At 39.3% G+C, this 17301-nt stretch overlaps 1 protein-coding gene across 1 annotated transcript in view; it reads right to left on the bottom strand.

The window, feature by feature from the left end:
* Positions 1-319: 319 nt before the first annotated feature.
* The window catches only part of LOC137284464 (vesicular acetylcholine transporter-like), a 92899-nt gene continuing 75917 nt past the window's right edge, over positions 320-17301 (bottom strand). Inside the window, exons 6-15 of the mRNA XM_067816278.1 lie at positions 16264-16435; positions 15364-15541; positions 14487-14671; positions 13942-14042; positions 13394-13528; positions 9369-9491; positions 6138-6276; positions 5493-5555; positions 3811-3948; positions 320-3437 (exon numbers count right to left, since the gene is read on the bottom strand). Of these exons, the coding sequence (XP_067672379.1) occupies positions 3210-3437; positions 3811-3948; positions 5493-5555; positions 6138-6276; positions 9369-9491; positions 13394-13528; positions 13942-14042; positions 14487-14671; positions 15364-15541; positions 16264-16435 (1462 nt within the window). The 3' untranslated portion in view covers positions 320-3209. The remainder of the gene's footprint in view (positions 3438-3810; positions 3949-5492; positions 5556-6137; positions 6277-9368; positions 9492-13393; positions 13529-13941; positions 14043-14486; positions 14672-15363; positions 15542-16263; positions 16436-17301) is intronic.

Below are 17301 nucleotides of genomic sequence, written 5' to 3'. Positions count from 1 at the left end.
CGCGTAAGTATATTTTGTGGTATACCATGGTGAAGGTCGTTCACGACGTCATCAACGAAATGCCAACGGGTTTGTGAAAGTAGTTCGTGTATTGACATAATTTGCATATTTATCAGGTTTGGATGTACTGAGTTAATCAGATTGCCTTTTTGTAACAATAAACACTGTAGTAGTAGAGTGCTGAAGAACTTAGAGATAAAGTCTGATTTCCTGTTGCTGTTACATGATATGTCGTGTTTATCCTTCATTGTCAGCCCAAACAACAAAACATATTTTGTAACAACTCATTTATTTGTATCTTCTACAAATAACTCTCCCCTTCATCTATAACAAACATACTATACACGTGTCTATACGATACACGTATCTGAAAAATGTGGAAAGTTTCTATGATATGTTAAGTAAGTGTTAAAATTGATATATCACATGATGTCGATCGTACATAACTCATCACAGTAATACTCTGTGATAACAGGCTACAACAATCACTCGGCATCTCGTCACCTTGGTGATGAGTTGGGCTGGACATGCTCACCAGGATAATATCACAAATGCAGCGCCAGTATTGCACGTTGAACTAACTATGACAAGAATTGTCGTCATACACAATGGTACATTTTTTGCAACAGTGTAATAGTATTTTTGAAGTACTTTTGTCGTGTAGTACTGAAATCAGACTGAATGCTCCTTTGGGCTCCATCCATGTGGTTCTGACTACTGGCATTTCAGTATTGTAACACTCACGCGGTCAAACCGATGGAAATGACGAATGCTATGGAATAACAATGATATACAAATGTACTGGACTCTTACTTCTAATGTACAACTCCATCACATGGTATATGTAAACACATAAACATTCAACCTGTGTAAAGTGGCAACAACAATCATAACATTTCTGTACACAGTACTGAACATCTCCCGTCACAGCGACAAAATCACAAGTTTTCAACTAGATCAACTCAATGGGTATTCCTGTTTGTGGGCCTATCAGGGAACCCAGTCGTGTAAGAGTCCGCAATTTCTAAGTTTGTTTCTTAGGCCTTCGTTATACTGTTCCCTGGTAAGTCAGCACCATATCTGTTGTGGATGTCAAGAAAGTGGTAAACATCTCAGACTGAACCCTAAACACTGGGTCACTCTGTCCTGTCCATACAGTCCCTGTAATACACCAACACTAGTCTAATATCAGCAGCCATCTAGGTTTTCCACTACGTCCGATGTATTTGCATTGAGTCATATTTAACTGCAGTCTCTTCATTTGAACAACAGATTACGAGCGAAGATTGGTTGCTATCCGATGCGGTTGATATAGGGTGACGGTATATTGTCAACACATAGAAGGGACATTTTGCAGGAAGTGAAGGGCAGCACGAATTGTACTGTGGGAACAAATAACGGATCACATGAAATGACAAGTGTTCGTTTTTTCTTCCAAGGTTTCTTCACAAATTTTGTATCGCATAGCTTCTGATGAAACCTTGAAAAATATAAGGGAACATGTCATGTCATTCTTTATTTTTTACCTCAGTATATTTCGCCACCTTAGTTATGGAACGTGACTGATGAATCACGAGACAGAACAAGTCACCAAGATGATGACTTGCTTACATTACATTGTTTGTGTTTGCTTACTTGTAAATATGCGGCAAGCATATTTATACTTAGTTCTACACTTAGCTCAAACATAGCCAAACAGAGTCAAAGAGAAATTAATCCAGTAACTTTGTTTTGTTACAATTTTCTTTTCAAGAAATACTAGTTAGAATTATATGACATCAAGATAGTGCTATTCCAAACGTATTCATGTTACATTTGTACAGTATTTGTAAGACTTCCGTTTCTAGAATTTTATGTGGCACGGTATAACAAAACATACTAGAATCGGTATTCTTACATACAATGTTATCTCACGTTTTATCACATGTAAAGAAATACTAGTGTAAGAACACATATCGTCATTCGACGACAGGAAGGCTTTGCTAAGACAAGTACCTTGTCTTGAGGAAGGTGACTGAATGTTTGACAGAACATAACACTGGTGTCTTTGAAATTAAAACGATGTCATCATACGCCCTTCGTTGAGAGAGGTATCATATCCATTGCTGTTGATATGATCTTTCTGAAGTCATGGACGCACGGAACTCATATAACGAATGATGAAACAAGTCTAGTGTAGAGCAATATTTTCGCATGAAGTGTAAGGCTGGCCTTACTTGTCTTTCAAACGCCAAACTGTGCGTTATCTGCACTTACAAAATAATTTACACTAAGTAATCATATCATATGACTAAGGTTAGTCAAAAACGACACCACCCTTGCACGTCATGTCACAACCCTTGACAGGAGCACGAATCATCCTAAATAGTACTCTAACTAATATGGCGTTAACATTCATCTTAAAACGAACCAATACACAAAAGCAGTAATTTTATAACAAATACATTGTAGCTGAAGGATAAATGGAATCCAAACTAATATTTGTCTCACGAGATTTCCATTTCTGGGCATATATAGCAATATAAGTAATATAGATCATTCTGATAGTTTACAAATAAATAAGATATTCTGTCCCCTTGAAATGGACGATTTAGTCTCATTTAATATAAATAGCATAGTCCATAAATTAACAGAGAAAGTCTGTACACAATGAACATAACTACCAGATTTCCGCACGTTCTGTTTGGACGGATTAGTAATGAATTCCACACTTCACTTGTTGTAGTTTCTGAAATAATGAACTAATACAGAATGGTGAACTTTCTAATACCTCAGTTTGGAGATTTACCTTTAGTATGTGACAAGATGTCAGTTTGATTCTTGGTAAAACATACTAATCCCACTGAAAACCTTAATTTTATGCTAACCTAATGGTTGGCTACTAAACGCCCTGGATGTCTTCAGGTCGGCCATTTCACTGCAATCATCAACGTTCAGTGTTATGTTCAATGGAAATGTTCCTTAATGAAAAACAGAGATAGAGGTGATTCTTGCTTTGTCCTATTAACATCGAAGGTTGTTTTGCCTACTCCAGACACAAACAAATGGTAATCCCTAATCCCATACGATTAACCTCTGGAATCGTTTAAGGGCAATTCGTTTCATACGGAGCACATGTACTTCTAATGAAAAACTAATACTGAAAGTAATTCGATTTACAGACAGCATACCGTGATCTATCAAAGTTTACAGTGGGTTGTCTTTGTTTGTCAAGATGGCGGTACACTGTTGAATTGCTTGGCCTTGAGACAAAGTTCTTTCATCTGCAGTAAGCTACTTTCAAGCGACATCGCAAAGAAGGCAGAATCGCTGTCGTCATTACTGTTGAAGGAGGAGACGGTGACAAGAATGTAGTCGGGGTGCGGATTGTAACAAACACCGTAGCCATCCTGTACAACAGGGCCATAACACATGAAAGAGTCCATAGACGTTGGCACCTTCAAGTAAAGCAGAATGTTGTAAGGAAGCGAGTCTACAGTCACAATGGTAAATTCACACACACACACACACACACACACACACACACACACACACACACACACACACACACACACACACACACACACACACACACAAACATACACAAACACACACACGTGAGTGCATATGTATATGTAATCTGTATGTATACACATATATAAACACACGTGACAGGGCGACTGAATAATACTGAATACAGGTGATGCCACCTGGTGTTTTCAAAATGGGTACGTGTCTTGATCACCATTCATGTAGTTCAGTGTTTTTCTGTCAAGTTTGGAATTGCATAATATACAGTTAGAATGAAATGCCTGTTTTGTTCTTATGTACCTGGCTTGTGGACATGGTAAAATGGTTGGCAAGTCGGAATCCTTCATCTTTGAAAAAGTCTGGCATAGGAATACATGCTTCGATGCCACATTCTCGAAGTCCCAGCAGATGACAGTCAATACCTTGACCAAGTATTGTCTGCAAACAACCACATGTCGGATATATAGCAAAACATAAAAGGATATTATATAAAACAGAATGAGATATTATTTAGAAACATTGATAATAAATGATATGACATTTCTCTGAAGCGTTTTTCACGTGTTTTTGTCTTTTCGCAGAAATAGACAACAAACCAGGATTAAACAATCTTCTGTTGGTGTAAATGGTGTAAATCCAGCAAATCTGTAAGTCCCAATGGTCCCCAGTATGGTGATCTACCTTCAGTCGTTGGCGATCTACATAGCTACTGTTTGTTTATATATAATTGTATTGCATATAAAATTGTTTTAGATTCACATGCTATTTTTAGACAGCTTCCGTGATTTTAGAGTCCTGCGATGACTAGTTATTTAACAATTAATATGGATTGTGTGTACAAAACCTTCCTCCTCACTATAAAGCTGGAACATTGCTGAGCTGACGTTTACTTTTAACTCAATCGTCAATTACTCCAAAAACAATTATCAATAAAACAGATAGTAGATTAGTTCAATCACAACCACATGAACTTCTTCGGATGGAATATTGATTTTTTGAACTGTCTTTTTAAATGTGAATCGGAAAATAGAGGTAACCCCTCTCTTCACAGGAGGACAATTAATTATTTTTATTTCATGTTGCAACACTAATAACAGAAAATCCGCCATTGATTTCATTGATGTAAATTAATTGTCTTTGTTTCCTGGCAGATTATGTCTCGTGCCCTGTCGAGCCCTCGACCAACTTGGCCTGACCAGAATTACGCAAAACGTTCTCACTGGCAATTAGTTATTTGCCCTTTGTGAAACAAAAGTGACCCGAATCCTTGGAACTCTTCGTAAGGAATTTGATCCCGCTGACTATTCTAATTTTCGGTTCTCAAAAGCCACAGTCTAATTATGGCTGTCTCAATGAAGATCGGGTTTTGTCCATGTTAACGTCGGAGGGTCCATAACGGAAATTGAGAGAACAACCTATTTCCCTGCAGACTTTCATTTCTTTCCAAAGTCCGAGTTCAGGTGGTATGACTGGAAACAGCATCGAACACTGTCGGAAATTGTAGTTTACAGAAGAATCGAGTACTTAATGATCTAATTAAAGCTACAACAAATATTTGTCAACTTTATTTCGAGGCCAAGAAAAACACCGAGGCTTCCTCTCTGTAAAAAAAACGTGAAACCTTTTGTGGCTGTGAGCAAATGACTTTTTTCTTATTCATTGATTATATAATTCCATGAGGTCAACTTAGGCACTGTAACTCTCTGCGTCAATTAAGCATGTATTTTGTCGTGGCACTGCAAGAATCCCGGACGGTGCTTTTATGTTACATCCATCATTTTACGGTGTAAAAACATCGCTGGAATTTAAAGATCACTGCATCGATTTATTCGAAAAGAATAATGTGTAGTATAATTAATGATCATTTTTTTTCACTCAACAAAAATTATTAAACATATTATGACGTTCCAAAGCGGAAAAAATAATGGAATATTTAGAGCCATTTTTTAAATATTAAACAGATACAATGAATAGATACTTACGTCCGTCATATAGTTGGCTTGACATTTTAAGGCCTCTTGTAGCATAGCGAATTTCTCCTCGTCCTGACATAAAAATAAAATATACTTATAATGCAGCATGGAAACTATTAACTGCTGTACTATACGTATATGGACATTGTATGACGCGCTACCAGATCTTGATGGTGGTGGTGGGTATTGTATTATTGTATTATTGCCTTATAACGCCCGGGCAAAATGGTGCCGCCAATATGTTGACCTTGCATAAAGGCATTTTAAATATTTTAATCACCCACCCAATTACTGACAGCTGAAAATAGGTTCATGGTGTTTTAAACATTATCGATTAAATCTTGAGTACCTCGCCACTGAAACCTATGATATTATTTACCGTTATATGAGGTACGCGTGATGATTCGGGTTAGAATTGGCCTTCATTAAACAATACCTGTCGTAAGAGGTGACTAACGGATCGATGCTCAGGCTCGCTGACACACGTCATTGTATACGTAATTATCAGTTACTGTATTGCTTGGATCAGACTCGATTGTTTACAGATCGCTGGATAGCTGGAAATTGCTGAGTCCTGCGTTAAACAACAACAACAACAACAAATACAAAAACAACATCATCAACCACATTTGTAGAATGTCGGCTTCTACGTACACTGCAATCGAGTTCTCCTATCATAGCCTTCGACCATTCAAGAGCTGCCTGAGAGTTGGCCCGGATGTTGTCCACTCGGCCCAGCCGGAAGCGACGAGTGGAGGCGCTCTCATACGTAGACACGAGGCGGGAATGTACTCTGAGAACAGACGTTATAGGCGTACAATTAACTTACTCCAGTCGACCCCTCTCCTGGCCATCACTAGGACAAGATAATGAACTTGTGTTCAACATTCAAAGAATGCCGAATGCTATATGTAGTGAAAACAGTTCCTGATATATTGAAATGTTGGTGCATGCGAGCAAATCCTTCTTACCTTCACAATGTTTTAGATTTACCTCAGTTTCCATTGTGTTATTAGTTCCAGGATAAGTAAAGCTTTTTCGTCAATGTAAATGTCAAATACATCTGACATTCTGAACATAGTGAGAGGAGTGTGCTTTCACTTTTGCGTCGACTGTAATGTATGCTTAAATGATAACAAAACAATATTTTAGTTCCATGGCCTTAAAGTGGTGTTTTGTTTGCTATTAATATTTACAGTTACTATACCATATGTTTTGTTATTAACATTTGTTATGATTCCACAATGTTAATACTAAACATACACACTAATATTGACAAATGTACCCTATAAATCGTAAACATGATTATACTTAAGTCAGTGGCAAATGTACAGAGGTTTCTTGCAAAAAAACCCTGATTTTGTCAGTGTGTTATAATCATGAACATCTCGGCTTGTATTTGCAATAACACTTGTGTAGATTGCCTCGCCTCTCTGTTTTGCCGTGGCGGCACATACCACGTGATTTTAATGGTCTACAGGCATGAACCAGGTACAGGTATCAGAAACGGAAAGCACCACCCAGGCAAAGGATCTTACATCTTTCTTGGGTAGTGCTGATGCATTTGTGCATTGCCTCATCTTTTCATAAACACATTGAAATCTGTTATGATCATTCATCCTGTCCGTGGCCCTTTGCGATAACCGGTCCAAGGGAGATATAATTGGATGTTAAGAGCTGTTTTCATAACACTGGTGTATATTACTGAGTTAAATGCATCAGCTACTTATCTACTTTCACTGCTGAAATAGTGAATGGTTTCCCAGGCAAAATATAACTCACATGGAAATCACGGTTACATTTTTTCAAAGCCGACCATCAGACCATACACAATTTCATTAGGGCGTTTTCCTAATAATCAACCAGACCAATGCGAATGGCTTCAGTTGCAGTTGGCTAAAATATCTGATGTACGTTAACGTTATACGGAGCGGTGTCACAAAATCAATTCGAACATCCAAATGAATGTGTTATTAGTTATGTCCTGACAGTCCAATTCTTCATCTGCAAGCTTAGAGCCTTGGAACCAATTCTCTGTTGTCGCAGCCAAGTTTATAAACCTTTGGTTGAGAGACGATACTGGTCTTTAGGGATTCGTCCTAACGCCGGGGCTATCAAGTTTAAAGCTTTGGTCGGAGGCGGGCATTGACAACACAGTTGTTTATCTTTGCGAAGGTTATATGTGAAACGGATTGAAATAAACGATACCATTTCTTTTTGTGAATGATCGAGTTTTGAAATGAAAGGTCCTGATGAAGTTACGCCCAGTGATGTGTATGACATGTCTGACTAATTGTGTAATGGCACTCGTGGTTCTTGAGAAGAAGAGTTCTTGTCTTCTTCCATTAGATACATAGATATCTATCTCATCACAGTTTCTGCTGGAATGTTATGTTCAAGATCCCCAAACCTGTAACGGCTCTTCACCACACTGTGTTATTTTAACATATATTCACACACTGATTAAGGAAATAGAACATTAAAAAAAAATTTCCTATTTATGAAAATCACCCAGAAATGTGACAAATGTATTATTACAAAAGTTCGTTTTGAAAGAACACACTATTTCATGCTAACAAGGAATCATACTGTGTACTGTTTCAGTAACGACTAATACGTCCAGTGAACGTCAAACTGCATCCAGCTAGGCCATCAAAGCCTCAGTGCAGTGCGTGTAAAGTACTCCCTCAAAACAGTCTTAGCAGGTATTGGAAATGCAAAATTCCTTCAAGAAACGACTGTACTCATCTGTAATCTCCTGCTGTTGTTGGTATAATGTAGATACTCAATACAATTATCTTAAACAGATTATTATCATTATGGTTAAATTTACTGTGTGTATAACATACATCAAGTAATTACAAACCACACAAACTTTCAGAGTCGGTTTTTGTAAATTAGCATTTCCCTTAGCAGTGCCTATGCAAAACAGAGATCCAACTATATTCTCGCGTCAAAGTCACGTTGGAACAGAATGACGTTGTTGGGCGTGACTTGCACATTTTCTTGTCACACACAATCCAATAGAATGTGGCGTGATTCCAAACACCCATTCTGACATCCTTCAACATCGGCCTTCACTGACAACGTTGTCAGCTGTCACTTTGATTGTTAGCGTCAATTTCCTATTTTCCCCCATGTTCATGTTTTGTATCAGACGTTATTTGCGCCAAAGGGTGAAAACGTTAAATGGAACAATTTCCGCATTTTTTTACTTTTTTCATAAATCAATGCTTCAAACATGTTGTGATTCCTCTGGGTACGTCGGATGAAGTTTAAAACGTCACATGTTGCTAAAACAGATTTTTATGATCATGCTTTATTTCACTGAAGTTATGAAAAACTCTTGAAAATGATTTCTTGTTGGGATCACAATTAGATCTGCCATTTCCAACAACGAAGAGAGCGTCAGAATGTCTTGATATCTGATGGCGCTGAGTGGTGTGGTTGACAGTTAATTATTACACTTTCTCAGTCGTTCTTGCGGGCCAAGGAGAACAAGGGCGTAAAGCGTATGTAATATTAATGAACACTGAACAGGCGTATCATGAGTGTAACTCCATATAACTTGGGGGTAAACAACTTTCCCTAAATATCAATATTCCACGTAATACAACGTCTTGAAGTTCTAAGTAGCATTCATTTTAAAAAAAACCCAAAACAACAAAACATCAAATGTGTTTCCCCTCTGTTATGTACACGTCTTCAACATGTAACATTGCGGTATTCATTTAAATTATTTATATTCAGGAATATTTATTGTCATCATTTTCATATTGTGTGATAGTCAATTACGAAACGTTGCAGTTAAGTCATTAACAATATCCTGATTGCAATTATGCGTTCAAGAATTACTGTTGAAAACAATTTGTTTGTAAAACGTACTTGTAATACGTGAGCTGCAAAGCCAGCTGGATGAAAGAATCAGGGCTCATTCCTTGAGACTTGGGGAAGTCGCGGCCGAAGTTGTCGAACCTGACAATTGTAAGGTCAAGGTCGTCTATCAACCTGAAAAACATAAGCCCAAGCATTGATTCTGTATACCCGATCCAATGTATTGGCATCATGCATCATATTGAGAAATTGCACCTTCATGAAAACATCCAGATGGTTGATTTCAGCTATTAGTATACATCTATTTGTGCCCCCTTTCCCTTCGTTGCTTCACTTGGACTATTGTTACGGATTGGAATCACACATCAACTTTATTGTGGCAACTACACCCAGCCAACAGTTATCTTCCAGTGACATAGCAGTTTCTTATGACTTGTACCTCTTTGAACCACTCTCTTTAACAGACAGTAGTGACTGAACAGTTATTTTGTTCCGAGAAGTGTCGAAGTCATTGCTGAATGGACATTACTTGTTAGATGGACACAAAAAGAGATTATTCATGAACTGCACAGAAGCCCGGTGATATATCACGAAATCTCGTCTGATACATCATCTCATCATATATTATGTAGATAAGAAAGTTTTATGCTTTGTTTTGTCTACGAAACTGACCCGAAACGTGAACAAACTTTGGAATTGTCCCCTCATATTTTATCACGACGTGTTCTCGTGAGACTTTACGCCTTGATGACAATTACTTTAGACGAGTTAAGAGCGCTCCCTAGGGTAGGAAATAGAAAATTAGGTCTATTTTCTTTTCTTATTAGTTTTGACCGTCGAAGAGATTAGGTAGGGATGTCCTCACTTCGCAAGATTGGAGTATCGAAATTGAGCTCGTTTAAAGGGCAAATCTTCGGCAATACACCAAATTACTTGCCAGTGGCCACTTTTAATGGAAAATTGCTTGCCCCGGTCCTTATATCAGGGGCAGTTGATTAATTATGCACCGGTTTTCAGGGGATAAGCCAATTTGTTCACGTGTTACAAACGAGGTAGGCCTTTATGGGAGTTATAAGGCCTTTTATTTGATTTCATAGGAAAAAAGAGTCCCACTATCGCCTTTGATCTCGTCCCGTCCTCCATCATAAGGCATCCGTGTCGCTCTTTAGACTGGGGAGGTAAAATCGATGGTGCCAATCTGAAAACGAGGCGTCCCGTCTAATTGGATTTGACTCGAATGGCCCCCATAAGACTCCGGACTCTTATCGACTGATAACCAGTAGAGGGGGGAGAGATTGGAAAGAGTGGGGCAAAGAAACGGCCCACTATTGAATAAGGGGGCCAATTCGGAGACTGTTTAGTTTGTAAATATTGACGGAAGAAATTCTCGAGTTTGTTGGATTAGGAATCGTGCGTGAGACATGGCAAGAGTGTTGCCGACTCACCGGAAGTAACTCAATAGAGTATTCCTCACAGAAATGTCCGCTACATCTAATTCGATCTCGAACAGCGTCAATGAAATTTCTCAGCCTCGTTTCCGAGAAAATGTGATTGACTGTTTTACAGTTTGATTTGTCATTCGTTGTCAAATATTTCATGAATTAAGTTTGACTTGACATTTCCAAATTCAGAAATGATATGAAACACTCACATCCTTTCCATTTCGTGACTCTTTCACCACTTCAGAAATTTCGCGTATTTATATTTTAAAAATTTAAATTATCAACCGAACGAAAGTCAACCACATGCATACCGCATTTAACACCAATCTTTTCTATTTCTCCAAAATGGTTACCAGTAGAATGAATCATACACCGGCATAAGCCATCGTCACTCTCAAGAGTTAGAAACAGGCGGTCGAACTCCCAAGTCCAGCTACCGCGAGACCAGACAGTTTCCATTAAACTTCCAGACAAACGTAAACGAGGCTGAGAATGACGTCATAGGGGTGTGATTAGACTGTTTACACCTCTCCATCTCGAGATCAATAGTGAAACGAACTATGAGAACGGACCATGTGCCTATCATTAATCCCGAGACGATTTACATCGTTAAATGCATTCTGCCCATTAGCGCCCTAATAAAGTTATACCTTCCATCCGTTGGTCCCCCAAGGGCCCTAGTTAAGGAGGAGGGATGTCATTTATTCAGAAGAACACTCGTTTGACTTGGCACGGTAACTGTTAATCACCTATCACTGAAAAAGTTCTTTAAGGACGGCGATGCTTGATTAACACCGGCAGAAAATATATCATGTCCAGCTGCCCAGGGAACACGATTGAGACAAACTGAGAGGCATGCTAAATACCTTGTACAAATATGCGCAGTTGCTTCATCGACTAAATTGACAGAGGACTATGTGATGTGTACTATAAATAGTGAAGAGTGATCTTCTGGAAGATTTCACTAAGGTGACGCGGAGTAATGACTTTAAGGGAACGTCCTCAACAATCCTCACACCATTCTACAGTGACCGAACGGTTAACAATTACCGGTATGTACATAAAAAAGATATACCACTAATGGAATAAGTCAGCCCTCCTACACCATTCCCCAGAAAGCAAACATGAAAAAGGAACACGAAAATATGTTCTCCATTACTCCAGTACTATCTTGATACTTATGAAATAATATAATGTTGGTTACTTTGCATCAGCTGAGAGTAACAGGATGGAAACTGCATTATACCTATGGAACATGTTTCCTGATATATTTCTAAAATTCCGCTTACAACGTCTTTGCAGCAGAGGAGAGAAAAGGATCAATGCCTCACACGTCACTTTGAAGAGACGAACTTAATACCGGGCACTTATTCCGTAAAGACAATGTCGCACGCGTGTTACTCATGCAGAGATAACGTTTCACGTACATTTTTTCACACAGACAATGCCTCACACATGTTACTCATACAAAGTCAATGTCTCATACACATGGTTTACATAAAGAATGTCTCACTCATGTTACTCATCCAGAGACAATGTCTCTCTCATGTTACTCACCCAGAGACAATGTCTCTCTCATGTTACTCATCCAGCGACAATGTCTTACTCATTTTACTCATCCAGAGACAATGTCTCACTCACGTTACTCATCCAGAGACAATGTCTCTCTCATGTTACTCATCCAGCGACAATGTCTTACTCATTTTACTCATCCAGAGACAATGTCTCACTCACGTTACTCATCCAGAGACAATGTCTCTCTCATGTTACTCATCCAGCGACAATGTCTTACTCATTTTACTCATCCAGAGACAATGTCTCACTCACGTTACTCATCCAGAGACAATGTCTCTCTCATGTTACTCATCCAGCGACAATGTCTTACTCATTTTACTCATCCAGAGATAATGTCTCATTCATGTTACTCATCCAGAGATAATGTCTCACTCACGCTACTCATCCAGAGATACTTAATACCGGGCACTTATTCCGTAAAGACAATGTCGCACGCGTGTTACTCATGCAGAGATAACGTTTCACGTACATTTTTTCACACAGACAATGCCTCACACATGTTACTCATACAAAGTCAATGTCTCATACACATGGTTTACATAAAGAATGTCTCACTCATGTTACTCATCCAGAGACAATGTCTCTCTCATGTTACTCACCCAGAGACAATGTCTCTCTCATGTTACTCATCCAGCGACAATGTCTTACTCATTTTACTCATCCAGAGACAATGTCTCACTCACGTTACTCATCCAGAGATAACGTCTCATTCATGTTACTCATCCAGAGACAATGTCTCTCTCATGTTACTCATCCAGAGACAATGTCTCACTCATGTTACTCATACAGAGATAATTTCTCACTCATTTTACTCATCCAGAGATAATGTCTCACTCATGTTACTCATCCAGAGATAATGTCTCATTCATGTTACTCATCCAGAGATAATGTCTCACTCACGCTACTCATCCAGAGATAATGTTTCTCACATGTTACTTTTGCAGGGACATTACAAAGGGCACTGCTCGCACGAGGTAATTCGCCAGTAAGCAACCCAAGATAGTGAATACGTTGTCTCGACGGTAAGATGGTCATAAGACAGTGGTATTATCTACTCACCCGTCTATATACTCACTAGCCTGTTGGATATCTTTAACCGTCTCGGATGTAATGTTCCAGCAAAGTTTCCTTGGCACTAGTGTATTACGTATAGAACTTTGAGAAAAAGATCTCTGTCTCAGTTTGGCATCCTCTCTGCGAAGTGAAACAATGACAACGTTTATGTTTGGATCAGGTATTAGAAAATATTTGAACTGAACTCAGGTGTGATCATATGTCATCAATGCATACCTCAGTAGAAAATATATTGAACTAAACGTATGAGAGTAAACAGAACTGAAAAGAGTACTCAGAGTGAATGCATCAATATCAAATAGACATGTCCGAGTGAAGAGTTCTCAGTCAACATAGTATGCCTTTTATCAAAGACGTTGACGGCAGCAGAGTGAAATACATCAAATTGTCGCTTGACGTGGACGTATGACGTGCTCAAATAAAACCGTACTCTGTTGGAAGATGATTAATGTACGCATGTCATCGATGAATGTGTGAGGAAGTGTATTACACGCATATTTGACTGGACAACACGGCGGGAAGATTGTACTCACATATACTTGATAGCATGTTCTACCAGCTGTACCACAGCTATCCCCTCGGCCACGGAATGCTCATAGTTCAGGCCAGACGTGCCATCCTCGGACACAACAAACTACAAACAAACCTTGTTATCATGGAGCTGCTGAGCGTGTCTGACGATATAACCAATGTACTAATTTAATGTTAATTGTTTATATAAACTGTGTAAAGTTATGCCTTTAGGTATAAATACTGGTATTCTCATTAAGAATTTGGCCTTCAGCAAACCCATGCTTGTCTTACGAGGCGACCAACAGGACCGGGTGGTCAGACTCGCTGACTTGGCCTTCAGCAAACCCATGCTTGACTTACGAGGCGACCAACAGGACCGGGTGGTCAGACTCGCTGACTTGGTTGACAAATGCCATCATATCTCATTTACATAGATGCTGTTGATCACGTGTCTGGTCTCTGATATAGCGGGAATATTGCTGAGTGTGGCGTTAAACAACAAATCAACCGATCACTGACACTTTATATTTATACTTATTGCTTTATATATTTAGTTATTTCCCACCTGCATAGTTTTGTCGAACCATCTGTTGGCGGTATTCGCCCATGACCCCTGTCCGTGCAGCATGTGGAGAGCCAGGCAGGTTATGTCGATCTTCAGCGTGTCAGGAGATGGACATGTCGGCTTGTCCAGGCAAAGGATGAAGATGGAATTCTCTATGGCGTCGAGTGAGTCTCGGTTGATCGGGTCTTAAAGAGATAGAAGAACGTGTGAGGTATCGATGGGTAGTATTCATGTCAAGATCAGTCCTTCAGTCGGATCAGTCGGATCGGTGTCAACAAGTACGGAATGTTTTGCAGCCGAACGAGGACAATGATTATCAGTAATGTTCACATTGTATTGCATATGTCGATGGTACGGATCGATATCCACAATAAATATTTTAACTCATCGATTTGATGTCATGTGGACAAATGTAAGGCAACAATACTTTAAAGTACCGTTACAGGCCCACTTATTCAAGATTCACTTAGTTTACATAGATAGAGGAAGACCGTGTGCACAAGCGCAGTAGGACGACACGTGACAGACTGTCAACGTTCAACTGTCATGTTCAGCCGTAGCTTAATAACAGTTGGCACTGTCTACGTACACCAAAGTGTAGTTACGTTCCCTCAACTCTATCGTCGATTATATGTTATTGTCTGGTGACTCTTTGTTAAGTATAGTTGTTCAGGGATGGAACATAGGTGTCTGGATTCAGTTCTGACTTTAGTTGTGAGAAGTTAAACTATAGCAGCACAAAATCATTGGATAGCTGCAGCTGAAATGCTCAACCTCAGTATGGATTCATCGATGATGGAACGGGGAATTATTATTGAAAGTGTATTACTATGTGTGACCGTTTAAGGATACTGTGGATGTAACTTTTCTGACTTACCCAAAAGTAATCTGTTTCTAGATGCCGCCCATTTGTCACGCGTCTGTGACGTCAGAATACCAACCGGCGGGGCGTTGGCGGAGTCTGCATCTGCTAGCCTCGCTATCAACTCCAGCTGTCCGTAAATCTCAGCTTCAGAGAGATTGCCTGTTTCAGTCGCTACCTCCATGACAAACAACTGCAACAACATTGTCCATCAAAGTCAAAACATTAATAGCGTAAAAGCATATTGTTCTTTTGTACGTTTGATACATTTCAGTAAATCTCGTTCGTCTACATCTTGATTCTTTACCAGCTAAACTTGTGATCACCCAATGCCGTAGTCGTTACTTCCATAATTCATTACTAAATTTACAGACCGATAAACGTTAAACTTTGTTACTGTACTTTATTATAGTATACATGAAAACGCTATAAGAGTGTCTCTAAAGTATAGGTTTTCAGCAACACATGCTTGCCACAAAATGTGACTTTGCTTGTAGCTAGAGGCCAGGGTGGTCAGGCGCGCTGACTTGGTGGACACAAGTCATCTGTTCCCACTTGCGCAGATTGATGCTCATGCTGTTGATCATTGAATTGTCTGTTCCAACCATTATTTACAGACCGCCACCATATAGGTGGAATGTGGCGTAGTTTGGCGTAAAACTAAACTAAACTCACTTACTCGATCCTCAAAGTGTACACTAATTTATATAGCAAAACAGAGGCTGATGCTCATCGGGGTGTAGGGGTAGTCTAGTTGTTAAGGTGTTCTCTCGTCATTCCTGAGACCTGGAGTCGATTCTTCACATGTGTGAAGCCTATGTCTGGTGTCCCTAGCCCTTATTTTGCTAGAATATCGCTCAGATAGGCCTAAAACTAACCTCACTCATTAACTCAGTGATGCTTATCGCGTTTTACCTGATTTTTACAGATTACAATGACTTTGTCCTGACCATCGCCCGTATCTGTTATCTGAGTGTCCTTCTTCAGCCCCGGAGCCCGGTACGAAGTGAAGATACGGTAGTGCTGTTCCATACACATCGGCTGGCCCTTCTCTTTGTGGCGAGCGCGCTCTATTGGAAGGGCCCGTCTGACAAAGTTGAAATAAATTTTTAGGATACTCCCTCATCACATGAGATATAACCTTTTTTCTAGCCACCTTACAATCCCTCTCATTTTATGGAACTTTACGTGTATGGCCAGCGCTGACCATATTGTCGTTGACATTTATGGGCTGATTCCTCTATGAAATGTGAAAGGTCAATGTCAGCTCAATGTAAAATCATATTCAAACGTAAAACATACAAACATGTTTCGATCTTAGCATGTTCAGAAATGTGTTTAAATCCTAAAGAGAATAGCTACTCTCCTTCAACATGATAGAGTTTCAAAACATGTAATGTGCTTGCGCATATGAGCCTCAACATTATTTACACACGCTATCTGAACAGGTGCACACATCTGAACACATGTCTGAAACGAATTGCATATCACTGAGCACTCTCGGAATTCGTTGAAGAATTTAAGTTTTAATATATTTCAAAACATATAACCGGATTTTAAATCGGGTACTTGCATATATCACCAGGACTCGAAGTGAAGCAACGTAAAACAAGCTCTATTAATAGTGTCTAGAAATATCTGCTGTTGGAACGACACCAAATCCCCCATAGCATGCGTGGTTCTTTGAGGGACAAAACGTCATTTTTAATGTCCCCAAAAACAGACCTCACACAAGTCAGCTGTTTAACACAATCCTGAGCATATTCTGACATGAGCGTGTCAAACTATGGGACAGAAAATCATGTCTAGTTTTGTCTTTAATATTTAAACATGTTTTACATACTAAATCATATACACATGTCATACGTCACAAGCGACTGCTTGCTTGAACACACATAGCTTTCACATTCTGGCAGCATTAGTCATGTCAGGTCAGCTGGTGTTCATATATGA

The sequence above is a fragment of the Haliotis asinina genome, chromosome 5 (assembly GCF_037392515.1).
Source record: "Haliotis asinina isolate JCU_RB_2024 chromosome 5, JCU_Hal_asi_v2, whole genome shotgun sequence".
NCBI classification, from domain to species: domain Eukaryota; kingdom Metazoa; phylum Mollusca; class Gastropoda; order Lepetellida; family Haliotidae; genus Haliotis; species Haliotis asinina.
This window is presented reverse-complemented; position numbering and strand designations above follow the sequence as displayed.